General features: G+C 38.3%; 2 protein-coding genes across 2 annotated transcripts; both read left to right on the forward strand.

The window, feature by feature from the left end:
- Positions 1-710: 710 nt before the first annotated feature.
- On the forward strand, positions 711-1,406 carry LOC137092137 (proteinase inhibitor PSKP-1-like). The gene is made up of 4 exons (XM_067456401.1): positions 711-771; positions 927-952; positions 1,025-1,131; positions 1,220-1,406. The coding sequence occupies exons 1-4, from the start codon at positions 732-734 to the stop codon at positions 1,287-1,289; spliced, it is 243 nt and encodes an 80-aa protein (XP_067312502.1). The 5' UTR covers positions 711-731; the 3' UTR covers positions 1,290-1,406.
- A 2,559-nt stretch (positions 1,407-3,965) lies between these two features.
- Positions 3,966-14,796, forward strand: LOC137092138 (uncharacterized). Its single transcript, XM_067456402.1, has 3 exons — positions 3,966-4,111; positions 7,490-8,164; positions 14,342-14,796. The coding sequence occupies exons 1-3, from the start codon at positions 4,012-4,014 to the stop codon at positions 14,413-14,415; spliced, it is 849 nt and encodes a 282-aa protein (XP_067312503.1). The 5' UTR covers positions 3,966-4,011; the 3' UTR covers positions 14,416-14,796.
- The last annotated feature ends 1,434 nt before the right edge of the window (positions 14,797-16,230 follow it).

Consider the following 16,230-nt stretch of genomic DNA (forward strand, 5'->3'; position numbering starts at 1 on the left):
GTATTATAAAATATAAATGTTCATGCAATATATTGCAAAATATACAAATGATTGCCGCTTTCAATATATTGCAATATATTGGAAAATATAAATATTAAATCCCATATATGTGAATATGGCATGATATTTTCAAATATCATATCACACAACTCAAAACAGTTTAACAAAATCACAATCATTTTGGAATAATCAGGTTCTTCCAGACTATTCACAATTTTCTCACGGGTGGTCAATAGAAAATTAATAAAAGTTAATTATCCCATTGCACGGTTAGGCTACGATTACATTAATATCAGATTTGTCTAATTTTAAATAAACACAAAGAAATGAACTAATTGTACTTTTGCTATGGTCAGTGATATCAATGATTTGTATTTTGGCGCATTTTTTCTCTCTATAGTCATGCTAGCAAGCCTGTCTTAAGTGACGACTTTATTTGCGTTTTTGTTAAGCAACCTTTGCCATCACAAGTAATGACATCCCTTATTAATCTGTACAATAATACCAGCATCATGCAGAGCAAATGTTTAATTGTAATGGACAGGTTTTGCACAGGCTCGGGATTGACGAATCTGCGGCCGATCGTTCCCATCTGGCGAAACGGCACACCTGAACACGGTAACCGGTTAAACCGGAACACCTGTTATTGGAAAAGGGCCAAATGCTATAAATATCCGGATCATTGATCACTGATCATATCGTCAGTTTCAGAGACTCTCAGGTTGGGAACAATGTTTGCTCGAGGAATCATCGTCCTTCTCTGCGTCCTAGGTGAGTAATAATGATTTCATTCACAAAAACAGCTGATATTAGGATTATGCTCATTTGTAGGGATGGAGAAATGAAGCCACATGTGTTTTCCTCTTGTCGTATCATAAACTTAACTTATTATTTCTAATCCTTTCTTTTCCCTCTTCTTGACTCAGTGGCCATATCTGATGGAACAAGACGGGTGAGTAAATAAAGCCTGAGTTTTGCTCTAGTCGTAAAGCGTTTCTACAATGTCATTTGTGTTTGTGATCAGCCTAAATGCAAGGGCTACCGGCCTCACAGATGCCCAGAGATCTTGGCTCCTGTGTGTGGCACTAATCGCGTAACATATGACAATGAGTGCATGCTGTGTGCTGCGAGGTGAGTTTAGACGTGTGTGTGTGTGTGTAAGGTTTAAAGTGAGTCACTTTCAAGGTTTAATCTTGATTTTAATGTCTTTGTGTTTAAGAGCTTCAGACCATCGACTCTTAGTCTGGAGAGAAGGTAAATGTCCCAGACGGCGCCATGATGATGATTAGAGCGGTGTCGGCCCCTGGCCTGATCATTCTCAGGCCCTTTACTCTACACATGACTTTACAGCAGCATCGCTCTCAAGCGGACACAAGCTTCACTTTTGACCAATAAATTATGACTAAAATGTGACGTGCTCATGAGTTTATATTTATTTTGCAGAATGAGAACTTTACCTGGAAAATATTGAAACACACTTTGTAACATAATTTCTAAAACCACACACTCACTTTCTCTCACTCGCAAACACTAATGCTATAAAACACCATAGAGTAGACGGAAACTAAACCTGTTTTTTCTTCCCCAGTCCTATCTAATGGGTTGATTTGACACCTGGTTATCAACTGTCAGCATTTTCTCTTCCCATCAGGGAAAACAATCAAAAGCGTGCGTCTATGGTGTCACGGTTTGCAATCAAACCCATCTTTAACTGGAATAGTCCTTATTGGCACGACCATATTAGATTGATCTTAAAGCATTTGACACTATAAATCCTGAAATATCAATCAGTAAATTAGTACACATTGGGATCAGGGGGGTAGTTTTAAATTGGGTAATCAGTTATCTGAGAGACCGACAATTTGTGAAACTAGGGGAGTATTCATCTGAGTGATTGGGGTGTCCCACAGGGGTCAGTCCTGGATCCAAAGTTATTTTACTATATATTAATGATATTTGTAAAGTATTGAAGATTGAATTATTTGCTGATGACCTATATTTGGTTCAGGAGACAACTTACTGCTACTTTCACAATTAATCACCACAGAATTTAGGAAAATAAAACGATGGTTGGATATTAATAGATTATCGATAAATGTAAATTTATAATTAAATGTATAGAGAAAAGATTCTTAAGTATCAAGAAGTACTGTAGGAAAACGGGAGCGCTCCTTTATGATTTGTAATACTTCCCTTATGAAAGGAAAATATGTTTACCAATATATTTTCTTGAAATATATTTTAATATGTGGAATAATATATTGATGGTATTATAAAATATAAATGTTCCTGCAATATATTGCAAAATATACAAATGATTGCCACTTTCAATATATTGCAATATATTGGAAAATATAAATATTAAATCCCATATATGTGAATATTGCATGATATTTTCAAATATATTGCAATATATTTTTGTTTCATAAGGGTTGTTGGTGGTCACTTGAATAATTATGTACGGTAGGCTATGTGGGGGTGTGTATGTTGATATGGCCGTAAATATGTATGGGTGTATGTATATATACAAATGTGTACATGTATGTAGATGTTTATGTTTTTACAGGAAAGTAAGATACTTTGCTGTGTTTTACTTTGCATTGTCTAGATTGTTCATCTCCAGATATAAGAAACGTGTATATGAACACTTCCTCACCACTGCATTTTAAAGCTCATAGGTGTAACTTGGTAATTTAGCCATTTAAAAGCTTCAAAAGTATCAGATGTAACATTAGCTGGCAGTTATAATACAAGAAGCAGTCTCTGCATAAAGACATTAAAACAACACATTGATCAAAGTGTGTGGTGGGTGTCTGTGCCCTTTAAAAAACAAATTAAAATGTACAGTAAATGGTAAACCTGTCCTGTATCAAAGCTTGAGCAAGCATGACTTCGGCGGCTGAGATTGAGGCTCTTGGAAGTGCAAAAGATGGTTCTTTCTTAGTGTCAGTTCTGTTTAGAGCTGTATTGTCTTGATGAACCCTTAATCTGCTGGAATGGGTCTTTGTGTTCAACTTTAGGGTTTTCTATTCTTGCATTTGTTTTTCACACATCTGTAACCGTCAACGCTTTATTTCTGGAGCTATAATACTGTCAACACTCAAATGGTACATGATGTCTTAAAATATCTACACATTACTTGTTTAAAAATTGTACATGGTTTGCTCTCATGTCCCTCTTTTTGGAGGCTACTATGCCACAAATTAACATACTGAATTTATGATCATATTGTAAGATACTATTCATTTTTGCTTTTAGTTTTGCAGTTTAAGGGGGATTTATGGAGTCTTCTGTAATTTACCTCAACTTGCAATTTAAAAATATGCATTTATATACAATGGCAATATTCTATGTAAAATACACTTTTTAAAAAGATCTAAATATCTCTTTTTTTCATGATATTAACATGATGTTGGTTCAGTGGATGATTGCTGCCATCTACTGGAAACAAACACTTTTTTTTTTTTTAACCTAAAGCCACTATGGCTACTATCTTTAGATTTTATTTCTAAAATCTTTATTATAGCCTAATAATAAAAACGACGTATAATTTTTGGTATGCGTGGTGAAATAAAAGTAGATAAAACTGTTTATGACCCACAATAATACTGTAATAAACTTCATATTTTTATGGATTTTTGTCACAATATATTTTATTAAAATATATTAAGACACGTTTTGCTTTTTTGACATATCTATTAGTGAATGTGTGCATATTGTAAATAAAATACAATTTGTGAGGAGTTTAGCATAAATGGATTAGGCTACCTTACATCTAGTTTTCAATTATTGTAAACACTGTTAATTTTTGCTCCTTTCGTCCTTCATAAACAATAGTTTTTACATAATCTAATAAGTAACCCCAAATAACACATAAGAATAACACATAAGGTTTGTCGGTGAGTTATTATTGAGCATTTGACCCTCGCGATGCTCCGTGTGTTAGCAGTTGGACTTTTAAAAAATGCGCTGCGGCTCGTGTGCAGATTCGACAAATCTGCGTCGGATATCATGTCCATAATATTGTGCTCCACCTGTAAAGACGGAGTAGAGAGGGACCTGAGCCTGGATAGCGAGTGTTTGGAGGATCCTGAAGAGAACAACTCAACAGGTGAGACTCAAATTACATTAGAAACAGAGACATTTAGAATTTCAGAAGTTTCAGAAGAACCCGCTGTACCTGCGGCTGCAGGCGATTAAATGCGTTGATTGGAACGAGGACATAAAAATGCTCGCATAAAAAATAATAATTTGTAAAACATTTACCGCACTTGAAATTTAATTATTTATAATAAACCTCCCAACATTGGCTGCCACTGGTGTGTATAATGTACCCCCCCATCCACAGATTATCATATCAATAATCACACTACTTATCAATTTCATTTGTAATGATTTTATTAATAGTTTAATTGCAAAATAATCATCTGAGAAATGTATGCAAGCAACATAGTTGCTATTAAAGTACTATAGCATTACAAAATTAAACTTTAAACAGAAGTGTGTCGACAGGAATCAATAACAACAAAATGTAAGGAAAATGATAAATGTATGTCGGTGAGAAGAATAAGGATAAATGTAGAAAATTGTATTGGACATTCTGTACATGCCCACAGTCAACGTATTCATAAGCATCCAGTGATTTATATGCTTGTCTCGGGTGTACACGCTCGGTTTCTCAACTAAATACGTATATATCCGACCACTAAGTTATATCTGGCCATCTGCTAACGTCTTCTCTCCACTCCACTATAGTACACGGATCTGGTAGCCGAATACCGTTTGATAAAGTCAACTTTTTAAAATAACTTTCTCGGTTTGTGTTGCTTAATCCGCTCACGTAGCTTGACATGCTGCTGATTCTCGCCACAGTTTGTTGCCAAAATGCGCGCATACTACGTCATCATTGTTTACAAACAGTAAAAGGGTCTATAGAGCGGAAGGTCCTTGTATGGGCCGTACGGGCTCTTCTCCCTGTAGGGTGCGCGCGCGCGTGACTAGACTAGACTAGACTAGAGTGAGAGAGGAAATGCACGCCCATAAACAGTCTCATCTGCAGATCCAGTCGTCCATGAACACTTCTGTCGTTATAGTCCGCACCGCGCTCCACTTTATTCCTATGAGTGACGTCGAGCGACTTCAACGCTTCAGCACAGCATTCTGGGAAGGCAGCGCTGCATTTGAACCGATTTGAATGCAGAAATGACGGGAAGCTTCACAACATCGCTTCAGTGGATTTCCACGCCACTGCTGTCACAGGACTTCACCAAATCATACCAAAGAAGTGTGTTTTTGACGGAGCGGTCCCAGCGATAAAGGTTCGGTCCTGCTTTGGAAGCAGCCGGTGAGTTAAACTGCTTCAGATGTCTGTGCTGTCGGCTATCGTCGCGTGAGTAAACATCAGTAAACGACACGATCGCGTGCTTCGTCATTCAGATGCGCTAACGGACTCCATTGCTGTTCTCTGTATAATGTTACGCTAGTCTGACGTGCAAAACCGTTTTGCTTGCTAAGGTCTAACGTTAGTCGCATACAATAGTCCATAAACCGAATCATGTCCTCATAAACTGCGAGTAAACACACACAAATGTTGACAGGCCACTAAATACAGTCCATACCACAGAGACGGATGTCCTGCTGTTGCCGTTTCTCCTGTTCAATTTATTTCTGCCTCAGATTTGATTCTGGATCATTATCTGTATTAGCTGAGATCGATAGGGATGGGTTTCTCCACACTTGAGGACGTCACCGCTTTGTTCGCGATCGTCATTCTTTAGCTCCGCCCACACGATACGCCTACAGGCGCTCGTTTTTTTCTGGAAAGACTCAGTACAGCCTATATTTCTTTTATAAATATAATAAAACTAAAGACTTTTCGGAGATATGAATGATGCAATACTACTCTATAGGTACTCAAGATTGACATGAGATTGACTGACACTGAGTTTTTCACCCCCCCCTTTAATATTTATAAACGTATTAAAAATTGAAAATATATTTTGCAAACTGAAGATTTAGGGTGATTGCTAGGGTGTTGCTATGCGTTTGCTAGGTTACCCGGGTGGTAGATAAAACCACCCAGCAATGGGATAAAACAACCAATTCACTGGTATAAAACAACCCAATGGCTGGGATAAAAGAACTCATTCACTGGGATAAAAGAACCAATTCACTGGTATAAAACAACCCAATCACTGGGATAATCTGGCTATCTTTCCTGTAGCTCAATGAGTAGAGCATGGCGCTAGCAACGCCAAGGTCATGGGTTCGATTCCCAGGGAAAGCAAGAATTGACTGTAAAATGTGTACCTTGAGTGCAATATAAGTCGCTTTGGATAAAAGCGTCTGCCAAATGCATAAATGTAAATGTAAATGGGTAAAATAACCCATTCACTGGTATAAAACAACCAAATCGCTGCGATAAAAGTACCCAATCGCTAGGATAAAACAACCCAACCGCTGGGATAAAACGACCCAATCGTTGGGATAAAACAGCCCAATCGCTGGGATAAAACAGCCCAATCGCTGGGATAAAACAACCTAATTGCTGGGCTAAAACGACCAAATCGCTGCAATAAAAGGACCCAATCGTTGGGATAAAACAGCCCAATCGCTGGGATAGAACAACCCAATCGCTGGGATAAAACAGCCCAATCGCTTGGATAAAACAACCCAATTTCTGGGATAAAACAGCCAAGTCACTGGGTTTGTCCATTTTCAACCCAACCCAGTATTTTTTTAGATTGTGGCGACACAGAAACAATATTGTTGGAACCATTCAGAACAATTTTGTGATGATGAATGGTAAAAACATCTGATGAACCATAAAAACACTGACAGCCAATCAGAATCCTCTTAACTTTAAAGAGCTTGAGCATTTAAAGCGACAGATTCCATAAAAAACAACATTACTGTGCATTGGACGTAAAAGTCTATCAGTTATCTTTATAGTATCACTTTCATAAGTGAATGCATAATTTCTTCCCTCACTCAGTGGCGCTCAAAGACTAGGATGACCATATTACAGTAAAATGTTTGGAAATGTTTCTAACGGTTCTTTTCTTTAAAGGAACTGTAAGAAATGTTTTTCAATTAATCATAAAATGGCCCTGACGTGTCACTAGACATTATGAAATCATGTTCATTTCAAACACTTCTATCACTGCCAGCAGTAGTCCGGCCAGGATATTGTCATTTATAAAGTTTTTGTAAAGCCCTCAACTGATGTTGATGATGTCATGTTGTGTTTTGGCCTGAAGCTCCGCCCTCTACCTATCGACCAATCATGAAGTCAGTAGTGTTTGGGGTTGCCAGATCTGCTCTAGTTACCACAGCTGCAGATCTACAAACGTTCTGCTGATCCTGCAGCCAATCTGGAAACCTCGAGTCAGGGGGAGGAGGAGGGGGAGACACCGCTCTACAGTCGTTAGAAAGGGATTGCAGTACCAATTTTGGCCACAATCTTACATACACTTCCTTTAAATTTTAGAAAAACTTGCAAGTCCCCACAAGGATGGAATCCATTTATTTCTACATAGAGCACAGAAGACTGTGGAGAATGGCTTCCTCCGCTGCTGCTGCTGCTGCTATCAGGACTCGGTGGAGTGTTTCGTGCCTGAACCGTTGAAGCCACATTACGAGAGTTTAGAGTCTCCAGAAGCTCAGAGTGAAGAGGCTAAACATGACACGGACATCACATGCATCTCTGAGCAGCGAATAATAGAAAGCCTGAGCCTTCAGAGCAGCTCAAACAGCAGCTCAATGTGTTCAGACTTTGTGTTGCCTGGTGAAGTGCCTATTGAGACAACTGGGGTTTCAGATAGCCCGAGTCGACACTATATCACTACACTGGACACCACGTCCATCGCTGAGGACAATGTGGAGAAGAAGAGTCCAAAACACATAAGTTGGAAGAAGACGCGATCATTAATCCGGAGAGCCCGTAAGGCCATTAAGCTGCCGTTACTCTGCAGCACTGTGGACGTGGTGGAGCGTTTTAGGCTTTCAGACTCTCCTGAAGCTCAATGTGGCGACTCTACACAAACACTAGACCTTGACGAGCCTAACTATGGGATGCTAGAGACGATGGAGCCAGATGAAGTGCTTTTTCAGCCAACAGAGTCTTTGGGCATGGAGGCTTCGCTTCTGGAGATCAGCTCAGCAAGTGAGACCGAAATTACCTTTGAAACATTTATGCAGATAGAAGGGCTTGTCATAAGGGGGCACAACCTGGAAATTGATTTTTAGATTTATAGATAGGAATGTAAGAATAAAATGCATGATATATTGGTCCCACTTTATATTAGGGCTCTTTAAAGGGTTACTTCAGCAATTTTGCATATGGCTTTGTATCAGTAGAAACCTGGGAGTATATTCAAATGATCGTGCCCCCCCCCCTTCATATTCCACTGAGACGAGATTTATGTATTTTATTTCTGAAAAAATCCTCAGATGGCGCAAATATCTTTAGTTTGCGTCATCTGAGGATTTTTTGGCCAGAGGCTAAAGACTACAGTCAGTAGAGGAGCTATTTAGACTAAAGACTACAGTCAGTAGAGGAGCTATTTAGACTAAAGACTACAGTCAGAAGAGGAGCTATTTAGACTAAAGACTACAGTCAGAAGAGGAGCTATTTAGACTAAAGACTACAGTCAGAAGAGGAGCTATTTAGACTAAAGACTACAGTCAGAAGAGGAGCTATTTAGACTAAAGACTACAGTCAGTAGAGGAGCTATTTAGACTAAAGACTACAGCCAGTAGAGGAGCTATTTAGACTAAAGACTACAGCCAATAGAGGAGCTATTTAGACTAAAGACTACAGCCAGTAGAGGAGCTATTTAGACTAAAGACCACAGCCAGTAGAGGAGCTATTTAGACTAAAGACTACAGCCAGTAGAGGAGCTATTTAGACTAAAGACTACAGTCAGTAGAGGAGCTATTTAGACTAAAGACTACAGCCAGTAGAGGAGCTATTTAGACTAAAGACCACAGCCAGTAGAGGAGCTATTTAGACTAAAGACCACAGCCAGTAGAGGAGCTATTTAGACTAAAGACCACAGCCAGTAGAGGAGCTATTTAGACTAAAGGCTACCGTCAGTAGAGGAGCTATTTAGACTAAAGACTACAGTCAGTAGAGGAGCTATTTAGACTAAAGACTACAGTCAGTAGAGGAGCTATTTAGACTAAAGACTACAGTCAGTAGAGGAGCTATTTAGACTAAAGACTACAGTCAGTAGAGGAGCTATTTAGACTAAAGACTACAGCCAGTAGAGGAGCTATTTAGACTAAAGACTACAGCCAATAGAGGAGCTATTTAGACTAAAGACTACAGTCAGTAGAGGAGCTATTTAGACTAAAGACTACAGCCAGTAGAGGAGCTATTTAGACTAAAGACCACAGCCAGTAGAGGAGCTATTTAGACTAAAGACTACAGCCAGTAGAGGAGCTATTTAGACTAAAGACTACAGCCAGTAGAGGAGCTATTTAGACTAAAGACTACAGCCAGTAGAGGAGCTATTTAGACTAAAGACTACAGTCAGTAGAGGAGCTATTTAGACTAAAGACTACAGTCAGTAGAGGAGCTATTTAGACTAAAGACTACAGTCAGTAGAGGAGCTATTTAGACTAAAGACTACAGTCAGTAGAGGAGCTATTTAGACTAAAGACTACAGCCAGTAGAGGAGCTATTTAGACTAAAGACTACAGCCAGTAGAGGAGCTATTTAGACTAAAGACTACAGCCAGTAGAGGAGCTATTTAGACTAAAGACTACAGCCAGTAGAGGAGCTATTTAGACTAAAGACTACAGCCAGTAGAGGAGCTATTTAGACTAAAGACTACAGACAGTAGAGGAGCTATTTAGACTAAAGACTACAGCCCGTAGAGGAGCTATTTAGACTAAAGACTACAGTCAGTAGAGGAGCTATTTAGACTAAAGACTACAGTCAGTAGAGGAGCTATTTAGACTAAAGACTACAGCCAGTAGAGGAGCTATTTAGACTAAAGACTACAGCCAGTAGAGGAGCTATTTAGACTAAAGACTACAGACAGTAGAGGAGCTATTTAGACTAAATACTACAGCCCGTAGAGGAGCTATTTAGACTAAAGACTACAGCCAGTAGAGGAGCTATTTAGACTAAAGACTACAGTCAGTAGAGGAGCTATTTAGACTAAAGACTACAGTCAGTAGAGGAGCTATTTAGACTAAAGACTACAGTCAGTAGAGGAGCTATTTAGACTAAAGACTACAGTCAGTAGAGGAGCTATTTAGACTAAAGACTACAGTCAGTAGAGGAGCTATTTAGACTAAAGACTACAGTCAGTAGAGGAGCTATTTAGACTAAAGACTACAGCCGGTAGGGGAGCTATTTAGACTAAAGACTACAGCCAGTAGAGGAGCTATTTAGACTAAAGACTACAGCCAGTAGAGGAGCTATTTAGACTAAAGACTACAGTCAGTAGAGGAGCTATTTAGACTAAAGACTACAGCCAGTAGAGGAGCTATTTAGACTAAAGACTACAGTCAGTAGAGGAGCTATTTAGACTAAAGACTACAGTCGGTAGAGGAGCTATTAAGACTAAAGACTACAGTCGGTAGAGGAGCTATTAAGACTAAAGACTACAGCCGGTAGAGGAGCTATTTAGATTAAAGACTACAGTCAGTAGAGGAGCTATTTAGACTAAAGACTACAGCCAATAGAGGAGCTATTTAGACTAAAGACTACAGCCCGTAGAGGAGCTATTTAGACTAAAGACTACAGTCAGTAGAGGAGCTATTTAGACTAAAGACTACAGTCAGTAGAGGAGCTATTTAGACTAAAGACTACAGTCAGTAGAGGAGCTATTTAGACTAAAGACTACAGTCAGTAGAGGAGCTATTTAGACTAAAGACTACAGCCGGTAGAGGAGCTATTTAGACTAAAGACTACAGTCGGTAGAGGAGCTATTTAGACTAAAGACTACAGTCAGTAGAGGAGCTATTTAGACTAAAGACTACAGTCAGTAGAGGAGCTATTTAGACTAAAGACTACAGCCGGTAGAGGAGCTATTTAGACTAAAGACTACAGTCGGTAGAGGAGCTATTTAGACTAAAGACTACAGCCAATAGAGGATCTATTTAGACTAAAGACTACAGCCGGTAGAGGAGCTATTTAGACTAAAGACTACAGTCGGTAGAGGAGCTATTTAGACTAAAGACTACAGTCAGTAGAGGAGCTATTTAGACTAAAGACTACAGCCAATAGAGGAGCTATTTAGACTAAAGACTACAGCCGGTAGAGGAGCTATTTAGACTAAAGACTACAGTCGGTAGAGGAGCTATTTAGACTAAAGACTACAGCCAGTAGAGGAGCTATTTAGACTAAAGACTACAGCCAATAGAGGAGCTATTTAGACTAAAGACTACAGTCAGTAGAGGAGCTATTTAGACTAAAGACTACAGCCAGTAGAGGAGCTATTTAGACTAAAGACCACAGCCAGTAGAGGAGCTATTTAGACTAAAGACTACAGCCAGTAGAGGAGCTATTTAGACTAAAGACTACAGCCAGTAGAGGAGCTATTTAGACTAAAGACTACAGCCAGTAGAGGAGCTATTTAGACTAAAGACTACAGTCAGTAGAGGAGCTATTTAGACTAAAGACTACAGTCAGTAGAGGAGCTATTTAGACTAAAGACTACAGTCAGTAGAGGAGCTATTTAGACTAAAGACTACAGTCAGTAGAGGAGCTATTTAGACTAAAGACTACAGCCAGTAGAGGAGCTATTTAGACTAAAGACTACAGCCAGTAGAGGAGCTATTTAGACTAAAGACTACAGCCAGTAGAGGAGCTATTTAGACTAAAGACTACAGCCAGTAGAGGAGCTATTTAGACTAAAGACTACAGCCAGTAGAGGAGCTATTTAGACTAAAGACTACAGACAGTAGAGGAGCTATTTAGACTAAAGACTACAGCCCGTAGAGGAGCTATTTAGACTAAAGACTACAGTCAGTAGAGGAGCTATTTAGACTAAAGACTACAGTCAGTAGAGGAGCTATTTAGACTAAAGACTACAGCCAGTAGAGGAGCTATTTAGACTAAAGACTACAGCCAGTAGAGGAGCTATTTAGACTAAAGACTACAGACAGTAGAGGAGCTATTTAGACTAAATACTACAGCCCGTAGAGGAGCTATTTAGACTAAAGACTACAGCCAGTAGAGGAGCTATTTAGACTAAAGACTACAGTCAGTAGAGGAGCTATTTAGACTAAAGACTACAGTCAGTAGAGGAGCTATTTAGACTAAAGACTACAGTCAGTAGAGGAGCTATTTAGACTAAAGACTACAGTCAGTAGAGGAGCTATTTAGACTAAAGACTACAGTCAGTAGAGGAGCTATTTAGACTAAAGACTACAGTCAGTAGAGGAGCTATTTAGACTAAAGACTACAGCCGGTAGGGGAGCTATTTAGACTAAAGACTACAGCCAGTAGAGGAGCTATTTAGACTAAAGACTACAGCCAGTAGAGGAGCTATTTAGACTAAAGACTACAGTCAGTAGAGGAGCTATTTAGACTAAAGACTACAGCCAGTAGAGGAGCTATTTAGACTAAAGACTACAGTCAGTAGAGGAGCTATTTAGACTAAAGACTACAGTCGGTAGAGGAGCTATTAAGACTAAAGACTACAGTCGGTAGAGGAGCTATTAAGACTAAAGACTACAGCCGGTAGAGGAGCTATTTAGATTAAAGACTACAGTCAGTAGAGGAGCTATTTAGACTAAAGACTACAGCCAATAGAGGAGCTATTTAGACTAAAGACTACAGCCCGTAGAGGAGCTATTTAGACTAAAGACTACAGTCAGTAGAGGAGCTATTTAGACTAAAGACTACAGTCAGTAGAGGAGCTATTTAGACTAAAGACTACAGTCAGTAGAGGAGCTATTTAGACTAAAGACTACAGCCGGTAGAGGAGCTATTTAGACTAAAGACTACAGTCGGTAGAGGAGCTATTTAGACTAAAGACTACAGTCAGTAGAGGAGCTATTTAGACTAAAGACTACAGTCAGTAGAGGAGCTATTTAGACTAAAGACTACAGCCGGTAGAGGAGCTATTTAGACTAAAGACTACAGTCGGTAGAGGAGCTATTTAGACTAAAGACTACAGCCAATAGAGGAGCTATTTAGACTAAAGACTACAGCCGGTAGAGGAGCTATTTAGACTAAAGACTACAGTCGGTAGAGGAGCTATTTAGACTAAAGACTACAGTCAGTAGAGGAGCTATTTAGACTAAAGACTACAGCCAATAGAGGAGCTATTTAGACTAAAGACTACAGCCGGTAGAGGAGCTATTTAGACTAAAGACTACAGTCGGTAGAGGAGCTATTTAGACTAAAGACTACAGCCAGTAGAGGAGCTATTTAGACTAAAGACTACAGCCAGTAGAGGAGCTATTTAGACTAAAGACTACAGTCAATAGAGAAGCTATTTAGACTAAAGACTACAGCCAGTAGAGGAGCTATTTAGACTAAAGACTACAGTCAGTAGAGGAGCTATTTAGACTAAAAACTACAGCCAGTAGAGGAGCTATTTAGACTAAAGACTACAGTCGGTAGAGGAGCTATTTAGACTAAAGACTACAGTCAGTAGAGGAGCTATTTAGACTAAAGACTACAGCCAGTAGAGGAGCTATTTAGACTAAAGACTACAGTCGGTAGAGGAGCTATTTAGACTAAAGACTACAGTCAGTAGAGGAGCTATTTAGACTAAAGACTACAGTCGGTAGAGGAGCTATTTAGACTAAAGACTACAGCCAGTAGAGGAGCTATTCAGACTAAAGACTACAGTCAGTAGAGGAGCTATTTAGACTAAAGACTACAGCCAGTAGAGGAGCTATTCAGACTAAAGACTACAGTCAGTAGAGGAGCTATTTCCGCTTGTTTTCATTGACTCTCGCTTGGCTCACTCACATTATATTGAACAGACACGTTCAGTTTTTAATGTCTGTTCTCTAACTGAGCTAATTTTATGAAAATGAACGCAGTGGGAAAGTGATAACCAGTAGCGGTGGCTTTGGGTGTGGCCTTGTAGGGTAGCGAAGCAATGCATTCTGGGAGTTGTTGTCTTTCATCCACATGAGACAAAAATATATTTTCTATTTTTTCTCAGAAGGCACCAAATTCAAAAATAATTTCACATTTATACTACATTTATGACTCAGTTTAAATACATAGCTTAATGCTAAATCACTGAAGTAACCCTTTAACTAGTACAATTGAGGTCGATATGGGGAAGCTTAGGGCAGGTTAATTTAATGTGAGGTCAGATATGTTTCTAATAATTGTGTTATCTGTTCTTCTTTATTTTAGAAAAACCTTCAGATTGTACGAAGAAGGAAATAATTAGTAATTACCTAAAAAAATCTTGGAAGGGTTGGGAATAAAGCAGCACTTTCTCTTCTTCCCAAAAATACTAATTTTATAGTAGTATAATTTACTTTACCTCAAAAACATAACCTTTTTTAGAGCACCCTGATCCCTGAAAAAGTTTGTCATATTTTGTATGTAATATTTCCAAACTGAATGAAACAACATCACATGGAATCATAATCGGAAGTATAATTTTTAAAATAGTACCGAAAAGTTTTCTTCATATATCTTCAATTTTGCATTGTGTGTAATGCCATTTTAAAATATCTATAATTAACTGATATCCGTATTGAGTATCAGCAGACGCAAAATGCCATTAAAGGCAACACATTTTAAAGTAAAAAAGTGATAAAAGTCACGGAAACGATAAAAGCTGTTTGTGGTTTCTCGGTTTGATTGATTTGAGCAAGAATAAACCACACAAAACATGCATTTTGAGTTTGTGTTAGTGATTTCGTGCCTCAGCAGTGACGTCACTTGCAAGCAACCTATGGAATTGTGGTAAGTGGAGAATTTTTTGTTGTTTCATCACTTGCTGCGCAAACTATTAAAGCAACCGTATCTTACATGCATCCATTTATTACGAACAATGAAAAGCGAGGGCTTTCACCTTACGGAAAGTTTTCTAGTGCGATTAAAAACGCTTACACTCGGTAAAACTTTACTTACACTGTAAAAATTAAGTGTTAAAACACGTAATGTCTTTTAGAAGACATCATGAAAGAGTCATGTATGAAGAAAAGGCATATATGATTTATGGAAACGCTGGAATGTGGGATGCGATCCAGAATCTGCGCGCGCAGAATTCAGCAGAAAAATAGACCACAGAGGAGTTAAGGAAACGTCACTTTAATTACTTTTTTAAAGCTAAAATTACTTATTTTTTTTTATAGCTATTAAAAATAGTTCATTTATTTACTTTGATAGGTATTTATTTATTTTGCTTTTGTTGAATGATATGAAATTGTTTATTTAATGATTTGTCTACAATACAATATTTTCTGTCAGTGGATTTAGCCTACAATAAGATAGATCAAGCTTTGTTTAATAAAACAAGTTCTTTTTGGATTTGGATTGCAAACCTTAAATAAAATTTAAGAAGTGAATATTTTATATTTGATTTGTAATGCTTTCAGTTCCAATACTCTTAGCGCTTTATAATGTGACTCAAGTTTTTGAACAGGCTGAAAGCATTACTGTTGATGGTCAAATGAGAATGTGGTTGCTGAAACAGAATTAAGTGAAAATTATGTAATGAACGATGTTATATATGGAGAAGTGGCGAGTGCTAATGTTGATGCATCAAAGGGTGAAGAAGGTTGTGATAAAGAGATAAAAATAATGATACGCTCACTTTCTGAGATTTCTGATATGGGGTCACAGATAATGGGAGAGGTCATGTATACTTTACAAGAGATAAATTACTTCCTAGATACGACATTTGATAAGACTGTTGATGTGTGAATTTTTCCGGTGGTCCAGGATATTATGAAATTATGAAATGGCATCAAGAAGTATGATGATAGTTTGTCTTGTAATTGGGAGGAACTGGAATTGCACAATAGATTTTACAGTGGACAGAAATGGGGAAGAGCCTCATAGTCAATGATGTAATACACTGTTAAAAGTTATACATGAATGTCAATTAATAGATGTATGGAGAACAAGGAATATCGTTGTGAAGCAGTATACATAGTTAAAAGTGTGCGACAATAGAATTTGTGGTGCAAGATTGGATGGATTCAGTTGTATATTGGCCGTTCCCCAGGAATTGATGGACTACCTATACATTTTTAATCAACAGTTCTGGGAAATAAAAAGACAAGATT

Source organism: Pseudorasbora parva, chromosome 11 (genome assembly GCF_024679245.1).
Source record: "Pseudorasbora parva isolate DD20220531a chromosome 11, ASM2467924v1, whole genome shotgun sequence".
In the NCBI taxonomy this organism is placed as follows: Eukaryota; Metazoa; Chordata; class Actinopteri; order Cypriniformes; family Gobionidae; genus Pseudorasbora; species Pseudorasbora parva.